General features: G+C 42.8%; 1 protein-coding gene and 1 pseudogene across 3 annotated transcripts in view; one reads left to right on the forward strand and one right to left on the reverse strand.

Annotated features, from left to right (window-relative positions):
• Positions 1–14718, reverse strand: part of RCL1 (RNA terminal phosphate cyclase like 1) — a 68738-nt gene extending 54020 nt beyond the window's left edge. The window contains exons 1-2 of one of the 3 annotated variants that reach the window (XM_016960551.4): positions 14311–14713; positions 8267–8381 (exon numbers count right to left, since the gene is read on the reverse strand). In XM_016960551.4, coding sequence (XP_016816040.2) covers positions 8267–8366 — 100 coding nt within the window. In that variant the 5' untranslated portion in view covers positions 8367–8381; positions 14311–14713. Of the gene's footprint in view, positions 1–8266; positions 8382–14310 lie in introns of all 3 variants that reach the window. The other 2 variants (XR_010148983.1, XM_520471.9) reach the window with 2 other exon arrangements.
• A 10737-nt stretch (positions 14719–25455) lies between these two features.
• On the forward strand, positions 25456–26068 carry LOC738068 (small ribosomal subunit protein uS7-like; annotated as a pseudogene).
• The last annotated feature ends 825 nt before the right edge of the window (positions 26069–26893 follow it).

The raw sequence follows: 26893 nt of genomic DNA on the forward strand, positions 1-26893 counted from the left end.
AAAAAAAACAAACAAACAAACAAACAAAAAAAAACCATAGGTCAAAGGATAGGAGTTTAAAGAAAATAAAAATTACGTTGACCTAAATGAAAATTAAAATGAAATATACCAAAATTTATGGGATACAACTAAGGCAATGTTGAGACAAAAATGTAATTGCTTTAAATGCATACACTAGGAAACAGAAAAAGTTCCCAATAATCTATGCTCCACCTCAAACACTTAGAAAAAGAGCAAAATAAACTCAAAGCAAGTGAAGGAAGGAAATAATAAAGAACAGAAATAAATTGAAAACTGAAAAGCAAGATAGAAAAATGAAAGAAACACAGAACCGGGTCTTTAAAGAGATCAATAAAATTGACAACGTCCAGCAAGACTGAACTAAAAGGTGAGGACACAGACAAGACACCCCCACGCCCCCATAGACAAACACAATTAGCAACATCGGGAATAAAACAGGAGATATCACTACAGATCCTGCAGACATCAAAAGGATAATAAGGAAACACTGTAAACTCTACACATATTAATTCAACAAGTTAGATGAAACGGACCAGTTCTTCAAAAAACACAAACTACCACAACTTATACATACAAAATACACCACTTGAATAGCCCTATAAACATTCAGGAAATGAAATGCATAATCTAAAAACTCCCAAAAAAGAAATCTCTTGGCACATATGAAATTCTGCCAAACATTTAAAGAATTAAAAACAATTCTACACAATCTCTTTCAGAAAACAGGAAACTTTCCAATTGATTTAATTCAAACTAGCGCTACCCTGATACCAAAACCAGACCAAAGCAGCACAAAAAAAAAACTACAGAGCAATATTGCTCACGAACATACAAACAAAAGTCCTTAACAAAACATTAGCAAATAAAATTCAGCAATATATATGTAAGTATATATATATGTGTGTCTGTGTGTGTGTGTGTGTGTGTGTGTGTGTGTGTGTAGATCAAGTAGAATCTATTCCAGGAATGCAAGGCTGGTTCAATATTTAAATATCAATCAAGGCAATACACCGTATTTATAGGCTGAAGAAGAAAAATCACATGGTCACATCAACTGGTGCAGAAAAAGCATTGGACAAAATACAACACTCATTCATTGTTTAAAAAGACACTTAGAAAAACTGTAATAAAAGATTACTTTCTCAACTTGACTTTTTAAAATCTACGTAAAATATATAGCTAACATACTTAGGGGGATGCTTTCCCCCTAAGATAGGGAACAAGGCAAGGATGTTCCCTCCCACCCATTTTACTTAACATGGTGCTAGAAATTCTAGCCAGTGCAATAAGACAGAAGGAAATAAAAGGAGTACATATCAAAAATGAAGAAATCAAACTGTTACTATTTGTAGACAACATGACCAGCTACACAGAAAATAAATTCCAAGGAAATGACAAGGGAAAAAAAAAACCTCCTAAATAAATTCAGCAATGCTGGAAGATACCAGATAAACATACAGACAGACACACACACACACACACACACACACACACACCCCCCAATGGTATTTCTATATACTAATAATGAACACAGAAACTAAAATTTAAAATATGATACACCATTTACAATTGCTCCAAAAAAACAACATATTTACAAACAATTCTAACAAAACATGTACTGTACTTCTATGCTGAAAACTATATAACAGCAACAAAAGAAATAAAGACTGAGTTCCCCAGACTGAGAAGGCAAGCCCAGCTGCTGGCCTCTGGGGAACAAAGGCAGTGATAGGTAGTGGCAGGCAGTCGCAGCACCAAGAATGGTCAAATGCTCTTCTCACCCCTCCTCCATCCACCAGCATGCTCTGCACCACCCGCAAGCCCTCAGCTACACCCACCACTGCCAGTCACCTGACCAGCTACCTGCCCACTGTCCCTGTGCCCATAGTATGGGGGAACTGATGAGTCAAAGAGAGTACAGCCTGGCCACTTGACCTACTTACCCTGTTGATTGTCTATTTCTATAAGAGTTTACTTTTCTAAAAACTTTTGTATATAAAACTTTTTTTAAAAACTGTCTCCAATTAATATTTGATCCAAAGAAGGATCTCTGGAAATTTGGGGTTTTTTGGTTTTGGCTTTTTTCTTCTTCTTCTTCTTCTTCTTCTTCTTTTTAGAGACAGGCTGGAAGACCCAGGCTAGAATGTAGAAGCACGATCACGGCTCACTGTAACCTGGAACTCCTAGGCTCAAGTGATCCTCCTGCCTCAGCCTCCTCAAGTAGCTGGGACTACAGGTCCCACCTCACCAGGCAAGGTTTTTGGTTTTGTTTGTTTGTTTGTTTCGTTTTGCTTATTGTTTTGTTTGTTTTCTGTAGAGATGGGGTCTCGCCACGTTGCCCAGGCTGGAGGCTTCATTTCTAATCTTTCTATCCCCTCTTCATTGGCTTTGAGATACGCCTGCTGCTTCGGGCTCCTGAGGGCCTCTTCAGGGCCCCACATTAATGAGGCAGCCACCTAGCAAGTCTGACATGGCTGTCAGTGACCCACTGTTCCAGTCGCTCTCCATGTTGCAGTCCACCCAACCGGAAGCAGAAGACACCGTCCGGCAGTTGGAGGTGCTCTCCACATAAAGCGACTTCCCCTGGTGCTTCCCAGCCACCCCATGACCTGGTGACAGACTTGGGAGAGCGGCTGAGTTGGCGTAGCTTTCAGTGGTAGCAATCCCACATTCCATGGGAGGAGTCCCATGACCTCATGGACCAGGACTTCATCCCTTCCAGTTCGCTGTTCCGGCAGGAGTCAGTGGCCGCCACCGTGTCCTCGCTGGCGTCAGCCGATCGTCCCCCCCACCGAGCAGCACCCCACCAGCGCACCGGCCACCGGCCGCTTTGACTAGCCATGCAGGCCAGGGGCATCGGGGCGTTGGACCGGGCAACACCGGCCGAGGCCTCCTCTACAGCTGGGAGTTTGGGCCCCTCCCACAGCTCCCTTCAACCTGGAGGACTTCAACAGCGTGAGACCCCTGGGCGACTGGACGGCAGGGCTCCCGCGCCCAGAACTTAACCCGTGTAAGTTCCACCGCAGCCGGCAGGCTGGCAGGCAAGTTCCATGTGGACAGCGTCAAGGAGCGCCCCTGGGAACGAGTTCGGCAGCTCTTCGGTCTTCAGTGTTAGCAAAGGCAGCCGTGCCGACACCCACCCAGCAGTGGGGGCACCCTCCAGCCGCAGGCCCCCAACGTCGTCTGGCCCATAGAGGCCCACCTGGGCACAGGCCCCGCTTTCAGCAATGCCCAAAGGCGACCTCCCCCCGCATAGCAGCTCCTTTACCAAGACTATTCCGACCCTGGGTCCCAAGGAACTGCTGAGCAGCAGGGACTGTCACCCTGTGCTGCTGCTCCCCTGGGCTTCTGTGCCACCCAGCCCAACTTCCCACTCTTCCTGCCCGACCAGATGTAGCTGCAGGTCTCGCTGCTCCATTACCAAGAGCTCGTGGCACCCTGTTCCTGCATCTTGGAGGAGCACAAGCCAAAAAAGATCACTACCCACACTTGGGATTACATAGGCAGCGGCAAAACCTACACAGACAGCTCTCGCCTCAAGAAACACCGCAAACCTACAGAGATGAGAAACCTTACCACTGGGCCTGAGATGGCCGTGAGTGGAAATCTGTCCTCTCAGATGAACTGACCAGGCACTATTGCCAACACACAGGGAACAGCCCGTTCCAATGCCAGAAGTACAACCCTGCATTTTCCAGGTCAGACTGCCTTGCCTTCCACATGAAGCACTTTTAAATCACAAACAGTGGATATGACCCACGCCGCCAGAAGAGAATTCAGTAGCTTTTTTTTTTTACCTTTCACACTGTCTCCCCAGTAAGAGGAGTCCACCTGGGAAGCACTACAATCATGGTCAAGTGCTGAACTGAGTCAACTTGTGAGTGAATAATCAAGAAAAATTAGGAATCCAAAAGCTAAAAATCAAAGAACAGGTGGGATCTGTGATCGGATCTGCTATCACTCCAATTCTAAATCCAACTTGAATATTCCTGGACTTAGAAAACACTAAGCAGGTGACTGGAAGTTGTGGATATAAGGGTATAAATGAAATCCCTAAGTTGAGGGGAGGGAAAACTAGAATTCTCTTGAATTGTGTTTTAATATGATATAAGCATGAAGAACACCTTGTATTCTCTTTGCCTTCTAAAAATCATTATTATGATGTTAGAAGAAGAAATTCAGATACAGAAAATGTGTGTTAATATCCTAAATAATGGTGCTTGGTTAGTCTTGGTTCTAAAAAGCACTAAACGAGGAAGCCAAAGTTCTGAAACTGCTGCATACTTTGACAAGGAAAATCTACTTTTGTCTTCTGATCTACATTTATGACCTAAGTAAGATAAATAAGCCTTGTTTATGTCTTTAACATTTTGGTCAGATGCAGTGGCTCAACACCTGTAATTCTGACACTTTGGGAGGCCAAGACAGGAGGACTGCTTGAGCCCAGGAGTTCCTAGACCAGCCTGGACAAAACAGTAAACCCTACCTCTTAAAAAAAAAAAAAAAAAAAAAGGAAAAAGAAAAAGAAAAAAATTACCCAAGTGTGGTGGTACACACCTGTAGTCCTAACTACTCAGGAGGCTGAGGCAAGAGGATTGCTTGAGCCCAGGAATTCAAGGTTGCAGTGGGCTAAGGTCGCACCTCTGCACCCCAGCCTGTGTGACAGAGCAAGATCCTGTCTTAAAAAAACAAAACAAAACAAAACAAAACAAAACTTACCATTTTTTGTAGTTTGTTATGCACTGTGGTTTCAGATGTGCAATAATTTGTCAAATGGTTTATTCCCAAGTATGCTTAAGACAGAATACAATTTTTTTCTATGTAGTTACCTGCCTTAATAAATATGTAATAAAAATTTAAGTAAACTACTTCCGTATATTTTTAAATAACAAAGTAAAAAAAATGAATATTTTGTAAACATTGAAAAATGAACATTTTGTGAACAAATGAACATTTCTCATCTCAAGATGAGAGTTACGTTTTAAATAAACCTATAAGATTTCATCTGGGGAAAAGAAACAGATTTAAGTAAGTAGAGAGACAGATCATGTTCATGGATCAAAACCTCAACATAATAAAGACAACAATTATCCCCAAATGGACATATGGGTGTAATATAATTCTTGTCAAAATACTGGAAAGCTTTTTTGTATATTAGACAAGATTATTCTAAAATTTATATTGAAAGGCAAAGGAACTAGAATAACTAAAATGATTTTGAAAAACAAACTGGGAGGAATCAGTCTAACCAACTTCAAGACTCATTATACAGCGACAGTAAGTAATCAAGACTGTGTGATATACTGGCCAGGAGCTGTGGCTCACACCTGTAATCCCAGCACTTTGAGAGCCCAAGGCGGGTGGATTACTTGGACTCAGAAGTTCGAGACCAGCCTGGCCAACATGGTGAAACCCCGCCTCTACAAAAATACAAAAAAAAAAAAAAAATAGCCAGGCGTGGTGGCACACGCCTATAATCCCAGATGCTCGGGAGACTGAGACAGGAGAATCGCTAGAACCTGGGAGGCGGAGGCTGCAGTGAGCCAAGATTGCACTACCGCACTCCAGCGGCAACAGAGCGAGATTCCGTCTCAAAAAAAAAGAAAAAAAGACTGTGTCGTATTGGCAAGAGACAGACATATAAATCAATGGAACAGAATTGAGAACCCAGAAAGAGATCCACACAAAAATGCTGAACTGATTTTGTACAAAGGCACAAAAGCAATTAAATGGAAAAAAGATGCCGTTTCAACAAATGATGCTTGGGCAATTGGCTTTCCATAGGCAAAAAAAAAAAAAAAAAAGAATCGCAACCCAAGTCTCGCACCTAAAGCTAGGCAAAGAGTTCTTAGACTTAACACTAAAAGCACTGCCACAAAAGAAAAAAATCATAAATTCTACATCATTAAAATTAAAATATTTTCCTCTGGAAACCATATTAAGATAATAAGAAGACAAGGTGCACAGTGGGAGAAAATATTAACAAACTACAAATCTGCCAAAAGACTAGCATATATAAAGTAGTCTCAAAAGCAACAATAGAGGCCAGGCACAGTGGTTCACACCTGTAATACCTTAGGAATTACACTTTGGAAAGGTGAGGCAGAAAGATGGCTTGAGGCCACAAATTCAAGACCAGCCTGGACAACATAGCGAGACTCCATCTCTACAAAAAGTTAAAATATTAGCCGGGCATGATGGTATGTGCCTGTAGTCCCAGCTACTTGGGAGGCTGAGATGAAAGATTTGCTTACGCCCAGGAAGCTGAGGCAGTAGTGAGCCATGATCGTGTCACTGTACTCAAGCCTGGATGAAAAAGCAAGACCCTATCTCAAAAAAACAAAACAAAACAGTTAATACAAACAATCCTATTAGAAATGGACAAAAGACTTGGAAAGATGTTTCACTTAAGACATCATTAGTCATTTGTAATACGCAAATTAAGACCACCCTGGGGCATCACTACATACCTATCAGAATAAAAGTAGTGATAACACCAAATGCTAGAAAGGATGCAGAGAAACTCAATCCCTCATACACTACAGATAGGAATATAAAATGGTACATCCAGGCCAGTGTGGTGGCTCACGCCTGTAATCCCAGCACTCTGGGAGGCCGAGCCAGGAGGATCACTTGAGGTCAGGAGTTTGAGACCAGCCTGGCCAACACAGTGAAACCCCATCTCTACCAAAAATATAAAAAATTAGCCAGGTGTGGTGGTGCACACCTGTAATCCCAGCTGCTCTGGAGGCTGAGGCAGGAGAATCACTTGAACCTGGGAGGCAGAGGTTGCAGTGAGCCAAGATCACATCACTGCATTCCAGCCTGGAAGTCAGAGTGAGATTCCATCTCAAAAAAAAAAAAAAAGTACATCCACACTGGAAAACAGGGCAGCAATATCTTAAAAAACTAAACATGCAACTACCATACAACCCTGCAAGAGCACTCCTGGGCATTTATTCCAGAGAAAGGAAGACTATGTTCACATAAAAAAATTTAAAAACCTGGCTGGGCATGGTGGTGCACACCTGTAATCCCAGCACTTTGGGAGGCTGAGGTGGGTGGATCACCCAATGTCAGGAGTTCGAGACCAGCCTGGCCAACGTGCCGAAACCCCGTCTCTACTAAAAATACAAAAATTAGCTGGGCATGGTGGTGGGTGCCTGTAATCCCAGCTACTTGGGAGGCTGAGGTGGGAGAATCGCCTGAACCCAGGAGTGGGAGGGTGCAGTGAGCCAAGATCGTGCCACTGCACTCCAGCCTGGGCAACAGAGCTAGACATCATAAAAAATAAAAATAAAAAAAAAGAAAAACCTGTCCACAAATTTTTATAGCAGCCTTGTTCGAGATAGCCAAAAACTGGAAACAACCTAGATGTTTTTCAACAGGTAAATAAAAAGACTTGTGATATTTTCATACCATGAAATACTACTCAGCAACAAAAGGGAACAAACTTGATAAAAACATCTTAGATAAATCTCCAGAGAATCATGCTGACTGAAAAAAAGTCAGTCCTTATAGTGACTCTATATAACCTTAGGCTAATCACACACCCCCACGTGGCAGCAACAACCCATTTGAACGTCTGCCGTATCAACTTTTGATGATAGTCACCATGCCTACCACGGTGACCATGGGTGACAGGGAATCAGGGTTTGATTCCAGAGTCAGAGTCTGAGAAATGGCTACCACATCCAAGGAAGGTAGCAAGCATGCAAATTACCCACTCCCAACCCAGGGAGGTAGTGACAAAAAATAAAAATATAGGACTCATTCAAGGCCCTTCAAGTTTTTTCTTTTTAAAAATTTTTTAAATTTATAATATAAAATTTAAGAAAACAGAAAAAAGCCAATCCAAAGGTTACATACTATATGATTCCATTTATGGAGCAGTCTTCAAATGACAAAATTACAGAAATTAAAGAACAGATTAGAGACTGACAAGGGTTAAGGAAGAAGTGGGGGAAGGAGGAAACTGAGTGTGGCTACAAAAGAGCAACAAACGTGAAGAATCCTTGGAGTGATAGAAATGTTCTGTATCTCACTGTATCAATGTCAATAACCTAGTTCTAACATTGTACTATAGTTTTTCCATATATCACCATTGGGGGAAACTGGATAAAGTACAGACAGGATCTTTCTGCATTATTTATTACAACTGCATGTGAATCTACGATTATCTCAAAATAAAAAGTTTGTTTTCTTAAAAAAGATGGTAGATAGTTCCATCTGAAGTAGCACTTACGGCCAGGCACTGTGGCTCTTGCCTGTAATCTCAGCACTTTGGGACAGGTAGGCAGAAGGCTCACTGGACGCCAGTAGTTTGAGATCAGTCTGATCAACATAGTGAGATCCCATCTCTAAGAAAAAGAAGAAAAGAGAAACAGAGGAAGGAAGGGAGGAAGGGAGAAAAAGACGAAGGAGAGGAAGGGGAGGGAGGGAGAGGAGGGGGAGAGGGATGGGGGAGGGAGAGAGGGGGGAAGGGGAAAGGAAGAGAGGGAGGCAGAGAAGGGGAGGGAGAGAGGAAAAGAAAAGAAAAGAAAAGGCAAGGCATTTATACAACAGCTTCCAAACAACACTGTATCTGAAAACTGGTCATTAGGATTCTTGGCATTTGTCTTTAAAAAAAAAAAAAAGAAGAAGTCTTATTTTGGGCAGCCAAAAATCATCACTTGGAAGCATACTTTGTCATCAGAGGCACAAAAGGGTATGTTCCTTATTAACAGGACATATTCAATCTACAGTTAGTAGTAAAGTTATCTGTTACGCCCCAAAACCAGTTGTCCATCAAGAATTCTGGGTCCCAAACCAGGCTGAAATAAAATATAGGCACATCCTCCTTTTAAAAGATCCAAGTTAGGAACAGCCAGATTTATTCCCAAAACAATGCACTGGTTTACCAAAACATGTTTTACCTTTCAAAGGACCTCTTTGTGGCATGCTTCCTCAGCACATTTTAAAGGACCCTTTTGATTAAAACTCCACTTAGCTCTTCTTTTTCAGAATCTTATCTGCTTAAGCCATATGGAGCACTCCCCCATGGGACCAAGTAACTCCTCTCAATTTCACAGGGGAAGACACTAAGGCTTAGTTACATGACCTGCTCAGGATCCTGGGTAGTAGCAGTCCTGTCTTCTAACTCCTATATCACTGCTCTTGTTCAAGTCCATTATTTCTGCTATTCCAACTTTAAACAATTATTCTGGTGAGATTCTCTTCCATTTAGACCTCACATTATACAGAGACTGTTAAACTGAACCCTGCAGGACACAGTCCTCATGAAATCCAGAGATAGAGGCACTTTGGACAGCTGCTTTATAATACTGATGAGGAACACCCAGGTCCATCACGCTGTGAAATGAGAGAGAACAGGTCCTTCAGGCAGGAGCTGGCCACATTCTCTTTCCAGCTCTGTCCCTCAGTACACGTCTGTCTTCACCAACTGTCTTACCTAACTACGGGTTGCCTTTTTTACCTTGAGTAAAACAGCAGCAACAAGAAAAAACATTTACTTCCTCTTCAATGAAAGGAAGAGTACAATGAGATAAACTTAATTGTTCATGTTCCTCAAAACTGAAGCATAAATTATACATGTGGCTGGACAATTATAATCACCAGCCCGGGACCATCCTTCTTTGGGGTTCAGATTCTTTTCAGTATTTACAACCCCTTTGCAATGGAAGGGGACGGTTTTAAGAGATTCAATGATTTGCCTGAAGTCACAGAGTTTGATCTGTGTCTCATTTGTTTCTAAATCCTTGTGTAGTCTTCTTGGTGTCACATGCTGCTATTCCTAATCATTAGGGATACAGGGAAAAGAAAAGGTTTAATTACTACTGTCAAGTAGGCCAGGGTTTTTCTACATCAGCACTACTGACATTTTGAATGGAATAATTCTTTGTTGTAGGAGGCTGTCCTGTAGGATATTGAGCAGCATCCTTGGATTCTAACCACTAGAGGCCAGTAGCATTCCCCTCTGCCAAGCTGTGACAACCAAAAATGTCTCCAAATGCTCCCAAATGTCCCCCCACTGAACAAAAGTGCCCCTGGTTGAAAACCACTGTGCTTTACATATAACATACAAATATGTGGAAACAACCACCTAAGAGAAGAACGGCATAATTCTCTTCAAATATCTGAAAAATTTCCATATAGAAGCAGGAACAGATTTGGCATGCCAGGGAGCGGACCTATACCCAGTGGGTTCAAGCTACATAATAATAAAATCAGCTGACATTTATTCTTCCTATGTGCCAGGCACTGTTCAGTACACTTTGAAGTATTATTTCATTTAGTCCTCACAATAACCCTGTGAAATCAGTAGTACTGGCCCCACTTTACAGGTGAAAAAGTTGAGGCTCAGAAGAGAATAGTTAAAATAATTTGCCCAAGGACCAAGAGCTAATAGCGAAAGGCAGAACTCGTACTCAAACCAAGGTCCAATACTGACCCCAAGCTCTTAATTGCCAAGTATTATGACCATGACAAATTAAGGATTTTACCGCAGTAAAATAAAGAAAATAAAGAACTTTTTGACTTAAAAACTGTTTCTTTCATATGGAGATTTCTCAAAGAACTAAAAACAGAACTACCATATGGCCCAGCAATTCCACTACTGGGTATCTACCCAGAGGAAAAGACATCATTATACAAAAAAGACACCTGTACTTGTATGTTTATTGCAGCACTATTCACAATACCAAAGTGATGGAACTAACCTAAGTGTCCACCAATGGTTGACTGGATAAAGAAAATGTGGTACGTATACACTATGGAATACTACACAGCCATAAAAAAGAATGAAATCAGGCTGGGCATGGTTATTCATGCCTGTAATCCCAGCAATTTGGGAGGCTGAGGCAGGAGGACTGCTTGAGTCCAGGAGTTCAAGACCAGCCTTGGCAACATAGACAAGACCCCATCTCTACAAAAAAAATTTTTTAAATCAACTAGATGCTGTGGTACACATCTGTAGTTCCAGCTACTCAGGAAGCTAACGTGAGAGGATCACCTGAACCCAAGAGGTTGAGGCTACAGTGAGCCATGATCACACCACTGCACTCATGACAGAGTGAGACTGTCTCAAAAAAAAAAAAAAAAAAAGAATCAAATAATGTCCTTTGCAACAACATGGAGCTAGAGGCCATTATCCTAAGAGAACTAATTCAGAAACAGAAAATCAAATACTCCATGTTCTTACTTATAAGTGGGAGCTGAACAATGGATACACATGGACTTAAACATGGAAATAACAAACACTGGGGACTCGAAAAGGAGGAAGATTGAGGGAGGTTGAAAAATTACCTATTGGGTACGATGTTCACTATTTGGATAATGGGTACACCAGAAGCCCAATCCCCACCAGTAGGCAATATATCCATGTAACAAACATGCACATGTACCCCCAATTCTAAAATAAAATTTCTTTAAAAAAAGAACTGTTTATTTTGCAAACAATGATTTCCGCAGCCACCATCTCAATCCTATCTGTCCAGATCAGATCCAGAAAACCTGCCTTCCTTCGTAACTTTCAGGGAAGTGTCTGCTCTGAACTCCACTGAGCCCCTGTACAATACTCAATCCTTCCTATTTCAAGTTACTCAAACTTAGTAACATCCTACTTAGATGACAAGCTCCATGAGAACAGGGGCAACCAGCTTCTCACATATATTACACTCACCCCCATACAAAGCCTTGCACATACTGTGGCTCAATAAACACTTTCTAAATAAATGTTCCTGAGGCCGAAAGCCTCCCATACTACCCCTACCCTCCAAAGCCCACACCATGGAGGGATGTTTTAAGCAAGCACCTTGAAGAGATGTGATTCTTGCATTAGAACTGAAGATTTTATTGGATATGCTCTGAGTTTTTTCCAACTCTGAGAATCTGAGTCAGGAAAAGTCAGAAAGGGACAGATGACGGGCAACATAGGCTTCCGGCTACATCTTCAATCAAGCTACCAAGGACCCCCTTGACTGTGACCAGAAATCATGTGTCAGGGACTACATCTATTTATGTGTGCACGTATATGTATATACACTTACATGTACATGTATACATATACACATATACATGTATATCTGCAAATGCATATCTATCTCTCTGTTCCCTCTGTAAGAAATTAAGCAGACAGGCTGGGCGCAGTGGCTCACACCTGTAATCCCAGCACTCTGGGAGGCCAAGGCAGGCGGATCACCTGAGGTCAGCAGTTTGATACAGCCTGGCCAACATGGTGAAACCCCATCTCTACTAAAAATACTCTACTAAAACTTAGCTGGGCATGGTGGCAGGCACCTGTAATCCCAGCTACGAGGGAGGCTGAGGCAGGAGAACTGCATGAACCCAGGAGGCGGAGGTTGCAGTGAGCCGAGATCGTACCACGGCACTCCAGCCTGGGAGACAGAGTAAGACTCTGTCTCAAAAAAAAAGAAAGAAATTAAGCAGACAAACATCTACAAGGTTTCTGAGGCCCTGAAGCCAGCGCAAGGATGTACAAATAACTAGGAGTCTCTTTCTTCCCCTGGTATATGAACGGGGTAAGGCAAATAATGCTCTACAGTAATGTTCCCCATAAAATACCAGCACACCTGCCAAGCAGTTCTACCTCCCTCAGGTATCAGCGTCTGACACCCTTTCAAGAAAGTGCCAAGTGGCCAAGCCCTGTTCTTGGAAGAAACGGGAGCTCATATGTGTGAGATGCTTTGAAGAGATGCTCACATACAGTGGAGGGGGAGAAGGAGAAGCATACTTTGGAACACTAAATATTAAATTGGTGGCCACCTGTCAAGAGAAAAACTCTAAATAGAACTAGATTCATTTTAGAGAACCCAGGTTTCCAGGCTATACTTCCATTTCTCTGGAAAAAAAAAAAAAAAGTTATGCCTACTTTTATACAAAGTAGAAGCCCATCTTCTTACCATATCCAGCTAGTGGCAAGTTCTCTGAGCTAACTTGAGGGTAAAGAGGATGGAGAGCTGGCTGAGAATGCCACACAGCAATCAAGCAAACACTTTGCCCAAGGGTCAAACTAAGTGGAACCGTTGTTGACGGAAAAGTCGTGGCATAAACCATTTGTGGTCTCTCCTTAACTTTCTCATTGTTTTTGAGCAGCAGAGAGAGGACAGGAACCACCAACACAAGTTTTTCCTACCATCACTAGGTTTCTCAGCACTGTACCTGGGATATTCTGCTTCTTTCCTTCCTAACCTATCTCCGTCAATAGCATGGCATCTCTGCCCTTTATGTGCAACCAATTACCACCCAAGAGAGGCAGAGATCTAACTATCCAAAAAATGCATTCAGACAGATAAAACAAGAGCCAGTGCAAAATGAAACACATCAGCGCCGCCCAGGAAGCTTCCAGGACCAACCACAAACACTCTTTTTCAATTTACAGACAGGTTTTTTCCTTTTTCACCTGACTGCTGACTCGCCCAACTTGGGATAACCACCAGTCAGAAGCTTTTAAATGCATGTATCTCATTCCAGGGGGCCAGGTGTAAACCAAGGCCAGTTGAAAACCGGCGCCATTTAATGAGATGAGGGTTTAAATGGGCCTATTTCTTTTTAACCTACCATTGTGGAGCAAGAAGTGAGCTTGGAAGCCTGCAGTTTAGCGCTTGTCACCAACCCCTTTTCTAAAGACAAGGCAATTAGGCCCATGACTGTTAAAAATCTATCTCAAAGCTCTTGTCCTGCGCACATCAATCACAGTCACGGCTGAAAACAAACACAGAATTTTAAAAATTTCTTTATCCACACCCAAGGACAAGTGTGAGGGCAGCCGAGAAATCATGGCGACAGGAACAGCCGGTGTCCAAGGGGGCAGCTGCTTCTGAGACCTGCTTTGAGACAGGGCAGAGAACCAACCCAAGGTACTTTTCTCTCCCAATGTCTCTCCCCCGGCTCATTCACCATATTTCGGTCCAACAAACTGTTTTTCTCCTTTGGAGGTTTATGGCGAAGGCAAGAGGGGCAAAAGGGACGCGAAGGGGCGACGCCAGGGATTTGTTGCTACACGTAAAGCTGGAAAACGTGCAGCTGTTTACTACCAGCGCCCCGGAGACGCCGAGCGCAGCTTGCAGCTGAGCGCTCCCCTCGGGCCCCGACCCCGCCTCCCCCACCGTGCGTGCCCCTCCGGCTTTGGAGGCGACGCGCCACCTGCCCTCCCCGACGCGCTCGCCGGACGCCGAGCCCCCCAACCAACACCGCGCGGGCCCCCAGGGCATCAGCTCGGTCTCCCCTCAGCCCCCGCGCCCACGCCGCGCGCCGCCCACACCAAGTTACCTCGGAGGCCCGGGTTGTCGTCTCTGGCCCGAATCTTTCGGATTTTGACGGGGCGCCCGCTCAGAGTAGACAGGACCAGACGTTGGCGCAAGAAGTTGCACCCTGCGTAGCTGAGGGAGTGCGCCTGAGTCGCCATGTGCGCGCTCTCCGAAGAGACGTGAGCAGCCCGAGAGCGGCGACTTCGGACAGACGCGGGACTCGTGACTCCGATGGTGGTGGTGGCGGCGACACCGACGGCGGCGGCTCGGGCTGCCTCCAGCAGCCCAGACGCGTCCACGTGGTTTGGAACAGGAAGACGGAGAGACTAGACACCGGGTCAGAGGGGAGCGGGGCGGAGCCAGTGGCCACCTCCCCGCCTCCCTGCCCGACCGGGGCGGCCCCCGCTTCGGGCCACGCCGCTATTGGCCCGCGCCGGATCAGGGCGGGGCCCGCGCCGGATCAGGGCGGTGCCCGCGCCGCGCCTCCATTGGCTTGCGCTGCAGCTGGGCGGTGCCCAAACCGCGCTGCCATTGGTCCGTAGTGGAGCTGGGCGGTGCCCGGGCCCTGGCAACAGCGCGCGGCTGGAGGGAACGCGGGAGGGTGGCCAGGGAACCCCGGCGCGGGAGTTGCCAGTCGGGGCAGTCTCCTCTGTGTACCTCCTGGCGTGGTAGCAAGGGGAGATGGCGGACTGAGATTGATGCCTACGACGTGCCGGATTCTTAGCATTACTACTTACGGCAACTACTGGGGTGAAGATGCTATTATCTACCCCTCCTCTTTCTTACTAAGAGAGACAACAAGGGTTGGTGCACTCACCCTATCGCAGGGATGCTGCTCAGCGCACTGCCGGCGCAGTCCCGCAGCTCCATGCTGTAACCCTGCAAGGTAGAGCCATCCTGTCTTACTCATGGATAAAGGCTCGAGGAATATTGCAAAGCTGACAGTGGCAGCCTATACTGAGACCCGAATCCCCCCACAGCAGGCCGTTGCTTATTTTATTGAGACACCTCTTTGCCCCTTTCTCACGGGTCCCTTCGTTTATCGTCATTGCGTTTCATGGCAATTCAGGCCCTTCTACCTCGCATGCTTCAAGATAGATAGTTGTAATAACTTCACACACACACACACACACACACACACACACGCAATGCTTTTTCCCTCTTTCCCGTCCTCCTCCAATCCTGCACAAGAAAATCTTCCCAAACGTTGGATTATTTCACTTCTCTACTCAAAAACCTTCCAAAATGTACAGTTAACTAACAAATGACTACACGAGTAGAAGTCCGATATCATAGTAATGTGGGTTTGTAGCCATTCCTGGACAACACTCACCAAACCATGAGTTTCAGAATGCACGGGGGTTCGCGGGGGGAAGGGGGGCGGGGTATGATAGTGTCTGAAAGCGGTGGGAGTTTAAGATTAAGGGATGTAGCTATCCTTATGTAGACAACAGTGTGTTATAAAGTGGAGTGGAGTGGCATGCTCATGACTCACTGCAGCCTCAACTTCCCGAGTTCTAGTAATCCTCCAACCTCAGCCTCCCCATTAGCTGGAACTACAGGTGTGCACCACCATGCTCAGCTAATTTTTGTATTTTGTATAGAGATGGGTTTTTGCCATGTTACCCAGTCTGGTCTCAAACTCCTAAGCTCAAGCGATTGGCCCACCTTGGCCTCACAAGTGTGAGCCACCACTCCCAGCCTTTAATCCATTTTTCTTTGATTTTTGTAAATGGCAAGAGATAGAGATCTAGTTTCACTCTTTTGCATATGGATATCCAATTTTCTCAGCATCATTTATTGAAGAGACTGTCCTTTCCCCCGTGTATGTTCTTGGCAACTTTGTCAAAAATGAGTTTACCGTAGCTGTGTGGATTTATCTCTGGGTTCTCCGCTCTGTTCTACTGATCTATGTGTCTGTTTTTATGCCAGTACCATGCCATTTTGTTTACTCTAGCTCTGTAGTATAATTTGAAGTCAGGTAATGTGATTCCTCCAGTTTTGTTCTTTTTGCTTAGGACAGGTTTGGCTATTCTGGGTCTTTTGTGGTTCCATATAATTTTTTTAATTTTTAATTTTTGTAGGTAGATAGTACATGTATATATGAGGTACAGGAGAAGTTTTGATACAGGCATGCAATGTGTGATAATCACATCCTGAAGGATAGGATACTCATCCCCTCATGCATTTTATTCTTTGTGTTATTATACAAACAAAACAATTATACTGTTTTAGTTATTTTTAAATGAAAATTAAATTATTGTTGACTACAGTCACCTTGTTGTGCTATCAAATAGTAGATCTTATTCTTTCTAATTTTTGTACACATTTATTATCCCCACCTGCCCCCCATCATCCCCACCCCCTCTATGTTTTCCAGTCTCTAGTAACCATCCTTCTACTCTCTATTTCCATGAGTTAAATTGTTTTGATTGTTAAATCCCACAAATAGGTGAGAACGTGTGATGTTTGTCTTTCTGTGCCTGGCTTATTTCACTTAACATAATGATCTCCAGTTTCATCCATGTTGTTGCAAATGACAGGATTTCATTCTTTTTTATGGCTGAATAATACTATATTGTGTATATGTATCACATTTTCTTTATCCATTCATCTGTTGATGGACACTTTGATTGTTTTCAAATTTTAGCTATTGTGAAGAGTGCTGCAACAAACATGGGAGTGCAGATATTTCTTTGATATGCTGATTTCCTTACTTTTGGGTATACATGCAGCAGTGGGATTGCTGAATCATATGGTAGCTCTATTTTTAGTTTTTTGAGGCACCTCCAAACTCTCCATAGTGGTTGCACGAATTTACATTCCCACCAACAGTGTACAAGGGTTCCATTTTCTCCACATCCTCACCAGTATTTGTTATTGCCTGTCTTTTGAATATAAGCCATCTTAACTGGGATGAGATGATATCTCAAAATGAGTAGTTTGCAGATATTTTTTCTCACTCTTTGGGTTGTCTCTTCAGTTTGTTGATTGTTTCCTTTGCTGTGCAGAAGCTTTTTAACTTGATATGATCCCATTTTTGCTTTGGTTGCCTGTGCTTGTGGGTTATTAATCAAGAAATTTTTGCCTAACCAATGTCCTGGAGATTTTCCCCAATATTTTCTGTAGCCATTTCATAGTTTGAGGTCTTAGATTTAAGTCTTTAATCCATTTTGATTTGGTTTTTGTACACGGCAAGAGAAAGCAGTCTAGTTTTACTCTTCTGCATATGGATATCCAGGTCTCCCAGCACCATTTATTGAAGAGATTGTTTTTTCCGCAGTGTATGTTATTGGCACCTTTATTGAAAATGAGTTCACTGTAGGGTTATAGATTTGTTTTTGGGTTCTCTATTCTGCTCCACTGGTCCATTTGTCTGTTTTTATGCGAGTAACATGCCATTTTGGTTACTATAGTATTTTTTTTTTAATTTTTCTTTTTTTTTTTTTTTTTGAGACAGAGTTTCACTCTGTCACCCAGCCTGGAGTGCAGTGGCATGATCTCAGCTCACTGCAACCTCCACCTCCTACATTCAAGCGATTCTCATGTTTCAGCCTTCTGAGTAGCTGAGATTACAGGCATGCACCAACACATCCAGCTAATTGTAGTATAATTTGAAATCAGGTAATGTGATTCCTCCAGTTTTGTTCTTTTTCTTAGGATAGCTTTGGCTATTCTGGGTCTTTGGTGGTTTTGTATAAATTTTAGGATTTTTTTTCTATATCTGTGAAGAATATTATTGGTATTTTAATAGAGACTGCTTTGGGTAGTATGGATATTTTACCAGTGTTGATTCTTCCAAACCGTGAACATAAAATACCTTACTATTTTTTGTGGCCTCTTCAAAATCTTACATCAATATTTTATAGTTATCATTGTAGAGATCTTTCACTTCTTAAGTTCATTTCTAGGTATTTTATTTTCTTTTTAGCTATTGTAAATGGGATCCCTTTCTTGATTTCTTTTTTGGATTGTTCATTGTTGGCATAGAGAAATACTACTGATTTTTGTGTGTTAATTTTGTATCCTGCAAATTTACTGAATTTGTTTATTAGTTCTAATATTTATTTGGTGGACTTTGGGTTTTTCTAAATATAAAATTATATCATCTAAAAACAAGGAAAATTTTTTCTTCTTTGTTTCCCCTTCCTCCCTCCCTCCCTTCCTTTTCTTTCTTTTCTTTCTTTTCTTTTCTTTTCTTTTCTTTCTTTTTTCTTTCCCCCCGCCTTTTTTTTTTTTTTGAGACAGGATCTCACTCTGTCATCCAGGCTGGAGTGCAGTGGCATGATCATGGCTCACTGAAGCCTCAACACCCCAGGCTCAAGTGATCCTCCCACTTCAGCCTCCCTGGTAGCTGGGACTACAGGCATGTACAGGCATGCTCCATCACACTCAGCTAATTTTTTAATTTTTTTGTAGAGATGATATTTCACTATGTTGCCCATGCTTGTCTCAAAGCAATCTGCCTGCCTCGGCCTCCCAAAGTTCCGAGATTACAGGCATGAGCCACCCACACCCAAGGGTAATTAAATTTCTTCATTTCCTATTTGAATCCCCTTTATTTCTTTCGCTTGTCCAATTGCTGTAGCTGCAAACTTCCATTATTATGTTGAATAAGAGTGGTGAAAGTGGGAATCCTTGTCATGTTCTGATCAAAGAAGAAAGGTGGCCAGTGTGGTGGCTCACACTTGTAATCCTAGCACTTTGGGAGGCCAAGGCGGGCAGATCACCTAAGGCTAGGAGTTTGAGACCAGCCTGGCCAACACGGTGAAACTCCATTTGGGTGTGGTAGCATGCACCTGTAATCCCAGCTACTGGTGAGGCTGAGACATGAGAATTGTTTGCATCTGGGAGGCAGAGGTTGCAGCGAGCTGAGATTGCACCACTGTACTCCAGCCTAGGTGACAGAGCAAGACTGTGTCTCAAAAAAAAAAAAAAAAAAGATGAAAGGCTTTCAGTTTTTCCCCATTCAGTATGATATTAGCTGTGGGTATATCATATGTGGCTTTTATTATATTCAGGGATGTCTTTCTATACTCAGTATTGTTAGGGCTTTTATGAGGAAGCAATACTGGATTTTATCAAATGCTTTTTCAGCATCAATTGAAATGATCATTTGATCATTTTTGTCCTTCATTCTCTTGCTATGATGTATTACATTAATTAATTTGCATATGTTGAACCACCCTTGCATCCCTGGGATGAATCACACTTGGTCATGATGAATGATCTTTTTAATGTGTTGAATTCAGTTTCATTGAGAATTTTTGCATCAGTATTCATCAGAAACATTGGCCTGAAGTTTGCTTTATTTGATGTGTCTTTGTCTGGTTTTGGTATCAGGGTAGCACTGATCTCGTAGAAGAGTTTGGAAGTATTCCCTTCTTCTCTATTTTTTGGACTAGTGTAAGTATAATTGGTATTAGTTCTTCTTTAAATGTTTGGTAGAATTCAGCAGCGAAACCATCAGGTCCTGGGCTTTACTTTGCTGGGAGAGTGTTTATTAGTTCTATATCATTACTTGTTATTGATTTGTTCAGCAGTGAAACCATCAGGTCCTGGGCTTTACTTTGCTGGGAGACTTTTTATTACTTCTATATCACTACTTCTTATTGATTTGTTCAGGTTTTGCATTTCTTCATAGTTCAATTTTGGTAGGGTGTATGTGTCCAATAATTTATCCCTTTCTTTTAGATTTTTCAATTTGTTGGTATATAGTCACTCATCATAGCCACTAATGATGCTTTGAATTTCTGCAGTGTCAGTGGTAATGTCTCTTTTTTCATCTCTAATTTTATTTATTTGTGTCTTCTCTCTCTTTTTCAGTTAGTCTAGATGAAGGTTTGTCAATTTTGTTTATGTTTTCAAAACACCAACTTTTTGTTTTCTTGATCTTTTGTTTTCTTCATTTCAAATTCATTTATTTCTGCTCTGATCTTTATTATTTCTTTTTTCTACTAATTTTGGGTTTGGTTTGCTCTTTCTTTTCTAGTTCTTTAATATGCATCATTAGGTTGTTTCTTTGAAATATTTTTTCTTTTTTTGATGTAGGCACTTATTGCTATAAATTTCCCTCTTAGTACTGGGTTTGCTGTATCCTATAGGTTTTGATATGTTGCATGTCTATTATCATTTGTTTCAAGAAAATTTTCTATTTCTTAACTTCCTCACTGACCCGCTGGTCATTCAGGAGCATACTGTTTTATTTCCATGTGTTTCCAAAATTCCTCATTATTGATTTCTAGTTATATGGCATTGTGGTCAGAGAAAATGCTTCATGTTATTTCAGTTTTTTTCGGAATGTTTTAAGACTTGTTTTGTAACCTAACAAATGGTCTGTCTTTGAGAATGGTCCATTGGCTGAGGAAAAGAATGTATATTCTGTAGATACTGTATGAAATACTGTGTAAATACCTATTACGTCCATTGGGTCTATAGTGCAGTTTGATGTTTTTTTGTTGATTCTATGTCTGGAAGAGCTGTCCAATGCTGAAAGTGGGGTAAGTCTCCAGCTACTATTGTATTGGACCTCTTACTGTATTAGTCTGTTCTCATGCTGCTAATAAAGACATGCCTGAGACTGGATAATTTATAAAGAAAAAGAGGCTAGCCAGGCACGGTGACTCATGCCTGTAATTCTAGCACTTTGGGAGTCCAAGTCAGGTCGATCACGAGGTCAGGAGTTCGAGACCAGCCTGGCCAACACAGAGAAACCCCGTCTCTACTAAAACTACAAAAATTGGGCAGGCATGGTGGTGCGCACCTATAATCCCAGCTACTCAGGAGGCTGTGGCATGAGAATCGCTTGAATCCGGGAGGTGCGGTTTGCAGTGAGCCAAGATTGCACCACTGCACTCCAGCCTGGGCGACAGAGCAAGACTCCATCTCAAAAAAATAAAAATAAAGAAAAAGAGCTTTAATGGACTCACAGTTCTACGTGGCTGAGGAGGCCTCACATGATCATGGAGGAAGGTGAAGGAGGAGCAAAGGCACGTCTTACATGGTAGCAGGCAAGAGAGCATGTGCATGGGAACAGCCCTTTATAAAACCATCAGATCTCATGAGACTTATTCACTATCACAAGAACAGCACAGGAAACCCCTGCCCCCACCATGATTCAATTACCTCTCACCGGGTCCCTGCCATGACACATGGAGATTATGGGAATTACAATTCAAAATGAGATTTGGCTGGGGAAAACAGCCAAACCATATCAGGGTCTATCTCTCTAGCTCTAATAATATTTTTTATTATTAGATATATATATGATCATAAAGATATATATAATTATATGTTATATGTTATAAAGATATATATTATTAGCTATATATGTATATATATATGAGTGTTCCAGTGTTGGGTGCATATATATTTTCAATTGTTATACCCTTTTACTGAATTCACCCCTTTATCATTAAATAGTGACCTTCTGTGTCTTTTTTTATGGGTTTTGTTTAGAAATCTATTTTGTCTGATATAAGTATAGCTATTCCTGCTCTTTTTTTCGTTTCCATTGGCATGGAATATCTTTCTTCCATCTCTTTATTTTCAGTTCATGTATGTCTTCATAGGTGACGTATGTTTCTTTTTTTTTAAATTAAACTTTAAGTTCTGGGATACCTGTGCAGAACATGCAGGTTTATTACATAGGTATACGTGTGCCATGTTGGTTCGCTGCATCCATCAACCCATCATTTGCGTTTTAAGCCCCACATGTTTTAGATATTTGTCCTAATGCTCTCCCTCCCCTTGCCCCCCACCCCGTGACAGGCCCCGATGTGTTATGTTCCCCTCCCTGTGTCCATGTCTTATTGTTCAACTCCCCCTTATAAGTGAGAACATGCAGTATTTGGTTTTCTGTTCCTGTGTTAGTTTGCTGAGAATGATGGTTTCCAGCTTCATCCATGTCCCTGCAAAGGACATGAATGCATTCTTTTTTATGACTGGAGGTGTGTTCCTTATAGGCAATACATCCTTGGGTCATTTTTTTAAAATACATTCAGCCAATCTATGTCTTTTGATTGGAGAGTTTAGTCCATTTACATTCAATGTTTTGATTGATAAGTAGACTTACTCCTGCCGTTTTGTTATTTGTTTTCTAGTTGTTTTGTGGTCTTCTCCTCCTTCTTTCCTTCTTTCCTGTCTTCATTTTAGTGAAGGTGATTTTCTCTGGTGGTATTATTTAATTTCTTGCTTTTTATTTTTTGCGTATTTGTTGTATGTTTTTTGATTTGAGGTTACTATGAGGCTTTCAAATACTGTCTTATAACCCATTATTTTAAGCTGATTACAACTTAACACTTTGCATAAACCAGCAAAAAAACCTAATAAGAATTCTGTACTTTAACTTCATCTCTGCATTTTTCACCATTTTGTTTTTTCTATTTATATTTTATTGTGCTGTCTATGTCTTGAAAAGTTGCTATAGTTATAATTTTTGATTCATTGATCATTCGTTCTTTCTACTTAAAAGTAGTTTACACACCACAGTTACAGCGTTGTAATCTGTGGTTTTCTTGTGCTTACTATTACTAGTGAGTTTTGTACCTTCAGATAATTTCTTCTTGGTCATTAACATTCTTTCTTTCAGATTGAAGAACTCCCTTTAGCATTTCTGGAGGGCAGCTCTGGTGATGATGTAATCTTCAGCTTTTGTTTTCCCTGGAAAGTCTTTATTGCCTTTTCATGTTTGAAGGATATTTTCATTGGCTATATACTCTTCTAGGGTGAAAGTTTTTTTCCTTCAGCACTTTAAATATGTCATACCATTCTCTCCTGGCCTGTAAAGTTTCCATTGAAAAGTCTGTTGCCAGATGTATTGGAGCTCCATTCTTTGTTATTTGTTTATTTTCTCTTGCTGCTTTTAGGATCCTTTCTTTATCTTTGACCTTTGGGAGTGTGATAAAATGCCTTGAGGTAGTCTTCTTTCAGTTAAATCTGCTGGATGTTCTATAACCTTCTTGTACTTGGATACTGATATCTTTCTGTAGGTTTGGGAAGTTCTCTGTTATTATCCCTTTGAATAAACTTTCTACCCCTATCTCTTTCTCTGTCTCCTCTTTAAGGCCAATAACTCTTAGATGTGCCCTGTTGAGGCTATTTTCTAGATCCTGTAGACATGCCTCATTGTTTTTTATTCTTTTTTCTTTTGTCTCCTCTATGTATTTTCAAATAGCTTGTCTTCAAGCTCACTAATTCTTTTTTCTGCTTTATCTATTCTGCTATTAAAAGACTCTGATGTGGCCGGGCACAGTGGCTCACACCTGTAGTCCCAGGACTTTGGGAGGCCGAGGCGGGTGGCTCACCTGAGGTCAGGAGTTCGAGACCACCCTAGCCAACATAGTGAAACCCCATCTCTACCAAAAATACAAAAATTAGCCAGGTGTAGTGGCGCGTGCTTGTAATCCCAGCTACTCAGGAGGCCGAGGCAGGAGAATCACTTGAACCCAGGAGGTGGAGGTCACACTGAGCTGAGATCACAGCCACTACACTCCAGCCTGGGCGACACAGTAAGGCTCTGTCTCAAAAAAAAAAAAAAAAGACTCTGATGCATTCTACAGTGTGTCAACTCCAGAATTTCTGCTTGATACTTTTTAATTATTTTGATCTCTTTTTAAAATTCATCTGACAGAATTCTGAATTCCTTCTCTGTGTTATTTTGAATTTCTTTTTATTTCCTCAAAACAGCTATTTTGAAGTCTCTGTCTGAAAAGGAATCCTGTTTCTCCAGGATTGGCCCCTGGTGACTTATTTAGCTCACTTAGTGAGGTCATGTTTTCTTGGATGGTCTTGTTGCTAGTGGATGTTCGTCTGTGTCTGGACATTGAGGAGTTAAGTATTTATTGTAGTCTTCACAGTCTGGGCTTGTTTGTACTTGTCTTTCTTTGGAAGGCTTTCCAGGTATTCAAGAGGACTTGGGGCTGGGCGTGGTGGCTCATGCCTGTAATCCCAGCACTCTGGGAGACCAAGGCAGGTGGATCACCTGAGGTCAGGAGTTTGAGACCAGCCTGGCCAACATGGTGAAACTTTGTCTCTACTAAAAATACAAAAATTAGCTGGGCATGGTGGCACATGCTTGTAATCCCAGCTACTCCGGAGGCTGAGTTCAATCACTTGAACCCAGGAAGCAGAGGTTGCAGTGAGCTGAGATCATACCATTGCATTCCAGCCTGGGCGACAGAGCGAGACTCCGACTCAAAAAAAAAAAAAAATCAAAAGGACTTGGGGGTTGTGATCTAAGGCACATCTGAATTAGGAGGCATCTCAAGCTCAGTAATGCTGTGGTTCTTGCAGACTTGTAGAGGTACCACTTTGATGATTTGGATAAGATCTGGAAGAATTCTTTGGATTACCAGGCTGAGAATCTTGTTCTCTTCCCTTACTTTCTCCCAAACTAATGGAGTCTCTGTACTGAGCCACCTGGAGTTGAGGGTGTATTGATGCAAGCACCCCTGTGGCCACCACCACGGGTACTGTGCTGGTTCAGACCTGAAGAGTGGTCTTACCCAAGACATGCTGTAACCACTACCTGTCTATTACCTATGTTCAATCAAGGGCTTGGGCCTCTATAGTCAGCAGGTGGTGAAGCCAACCAGGCTATGTCCTTCACTTCAAGGTAGTAAGTTCCCCCAGGCCCCAGGTGGGTCCATTGTTGTCATCCCAGGACCAGGGACTAGAATTAAATACCTTAGCAGTCTACCTGGAGTTCTATTGTACTGTGGCTGAGCTGGCACTCAAACCTCAAGATGCACTGCTTCCCACTCTTCCCTGTACTTTCCACAGGCAGAGCAGCCTCACCCTGTGGCTATCACAAGCCCATGGGAGTGCTGCCAGGCTACCACCCATGTTCCCTTAGGGCCCAAGGGCTCTTCAGTCAGCTTGTGGTGAATCCTGCCTGGCCTGGGACTCACCCTTCAGGGCAGTGGGCTCCTCTATGGCCCAGGACAGACCCAGAAATGCGCTCTAAGAGACCAGTCATGGAATCAGGGAACTCAAGAGCCAGTTTGGTGCTGTAACCCCCTGTGACTGAGCTGGCACATAAGGTGTAAGAAAAAGTCCACTTTTGTGCTTGGTGAATTAGAAGTATATTAAAAAGCTCTTCCTGTCTGTGCCAGGGTGGCATGTGGTCCATGCCATGCAACAGAGATGCTCAGGCTGTGCCCTTAGGATGACCAAGTGGGAGACAGCAGCACCAGAGATGGTAGAAACCCCCAACATCCAGCTCTTTGGGAGGTGGAGCACCGATGATGTGCAGATCAATGACATTTCCCTGAAGGATTACATTGCAGTGGAGGAGAAGTATACCAAGTACCTGCTTCACAGTGCAGGGTGGTATGCCCTCCAAGCATTTCCACAAAACACAGTGCCCCATCTTGGAGCACCTCACTAACTCCATGATGATGCATGGCCACAATAATGGCAAGAAACCCATGACCATGCACATTGTCAAGCATGCTTTTGAGATCGTCCACCTGCTCACGAATGAGAACACTCTTCGAGTCCTGGTGAATGCCGTCATCAACAGTGGTCCCTGGGAGGACTCTACATGCATTGGGTGAGCCAAGACCATGAGATGACAGGCTGTGGATGTGTACCCACTGCATGGCATGAATCAGGCCATCTGGCTGCTGTGCAGAGGCACTTGTGAGGCTTTCTTCCAGAACATCAAGACCATTGCTGAGTGCCTGGAAGATGAGCTCATCAATGCCACCAGGGGCTCCTCCAACTCCTATGTCATCAAGAAGGATGAGCTACAGCATGTGGCCAAGTCCAACCACTGATTTCCAGCTGCTGCCCAATAAACCTGTCTGCCCTTTGGGGTGGCCCCACCAAATAAAAAAGAGGAAGATGAAGAAGAAGGAAAAGAAGAAGAAGAATATGTACATTTAAAAATCCCCTTTACTTTTCTCAAGCAGAAGGAGTTTCTTCCCATAGCCACTACAGCTGGGAATGTGCTGAGTCTCACCTGAAACCAACAAGTCTCAAAGTTTCACCCCAGGCCCATGGTGTACCACCTAAGTATTGCTGCTGGTTATCAGGGCCCAAGGGCTCTTTAGTTAGCATACGATGAGTCCTGCCAAAACTGGGTCCTACCCTTCAAGACAGTAGGTTCCCTTCTGACCCAGGATATGTCTAGAAATATCAAATTCCAAGGGGACTCAAAACTCTAACTGTTGCCCTACTCTCCTATAGCTGGGCTGGTATCCAAGGTGCAAGACAAAGTCTTCTTTACTCTTCTGTCTCCTCACCTTAAGTAGAAGGAAGGGGTGTCTTGGAGCTGTGAGCTGTGCACCCTGGGTTTGGGGGAGGGGTGGCACAAGCAGTCCCTTAGCCATCCTGGCTGGTGTCTCAGTAGGTTGCAAGCACTCCAGTCCACTGGCTCTGAGCCCAGTTCAGCCCTAGGCATTGCCTAGGAGTTGCAGTCCTTGTGTTCTAGACTGCCTATCAGGTTTACATAGAACCCCAGAGCACTTTAGCCCATGGTGAGAGGCTTGCTGGAACTTGCATTCCAACCACTCAGAAGGACAGATCCTCTCTTGCTCCCACCATGGTAGACGTCAGCTGAGTTCAGCCTAGTTTAGCTTTCTGCGATGACGGGACACCAC

The sequence above is a fragment of the Pan troglodytes genome, chromosome 11, assembly GCF_028858775.2.
Source record: "Pan troglodytes isolate AG18354 chromosome 11, NHGRI_mPanTro3-v2.0_pri, whole genome shotgun sequence".
NCBI classification, from domain to species: Eukaryota; Metazoa; Chordata; class Mammalia; order Primates; family Hominidae; genus Pan; species Pan troglodytes.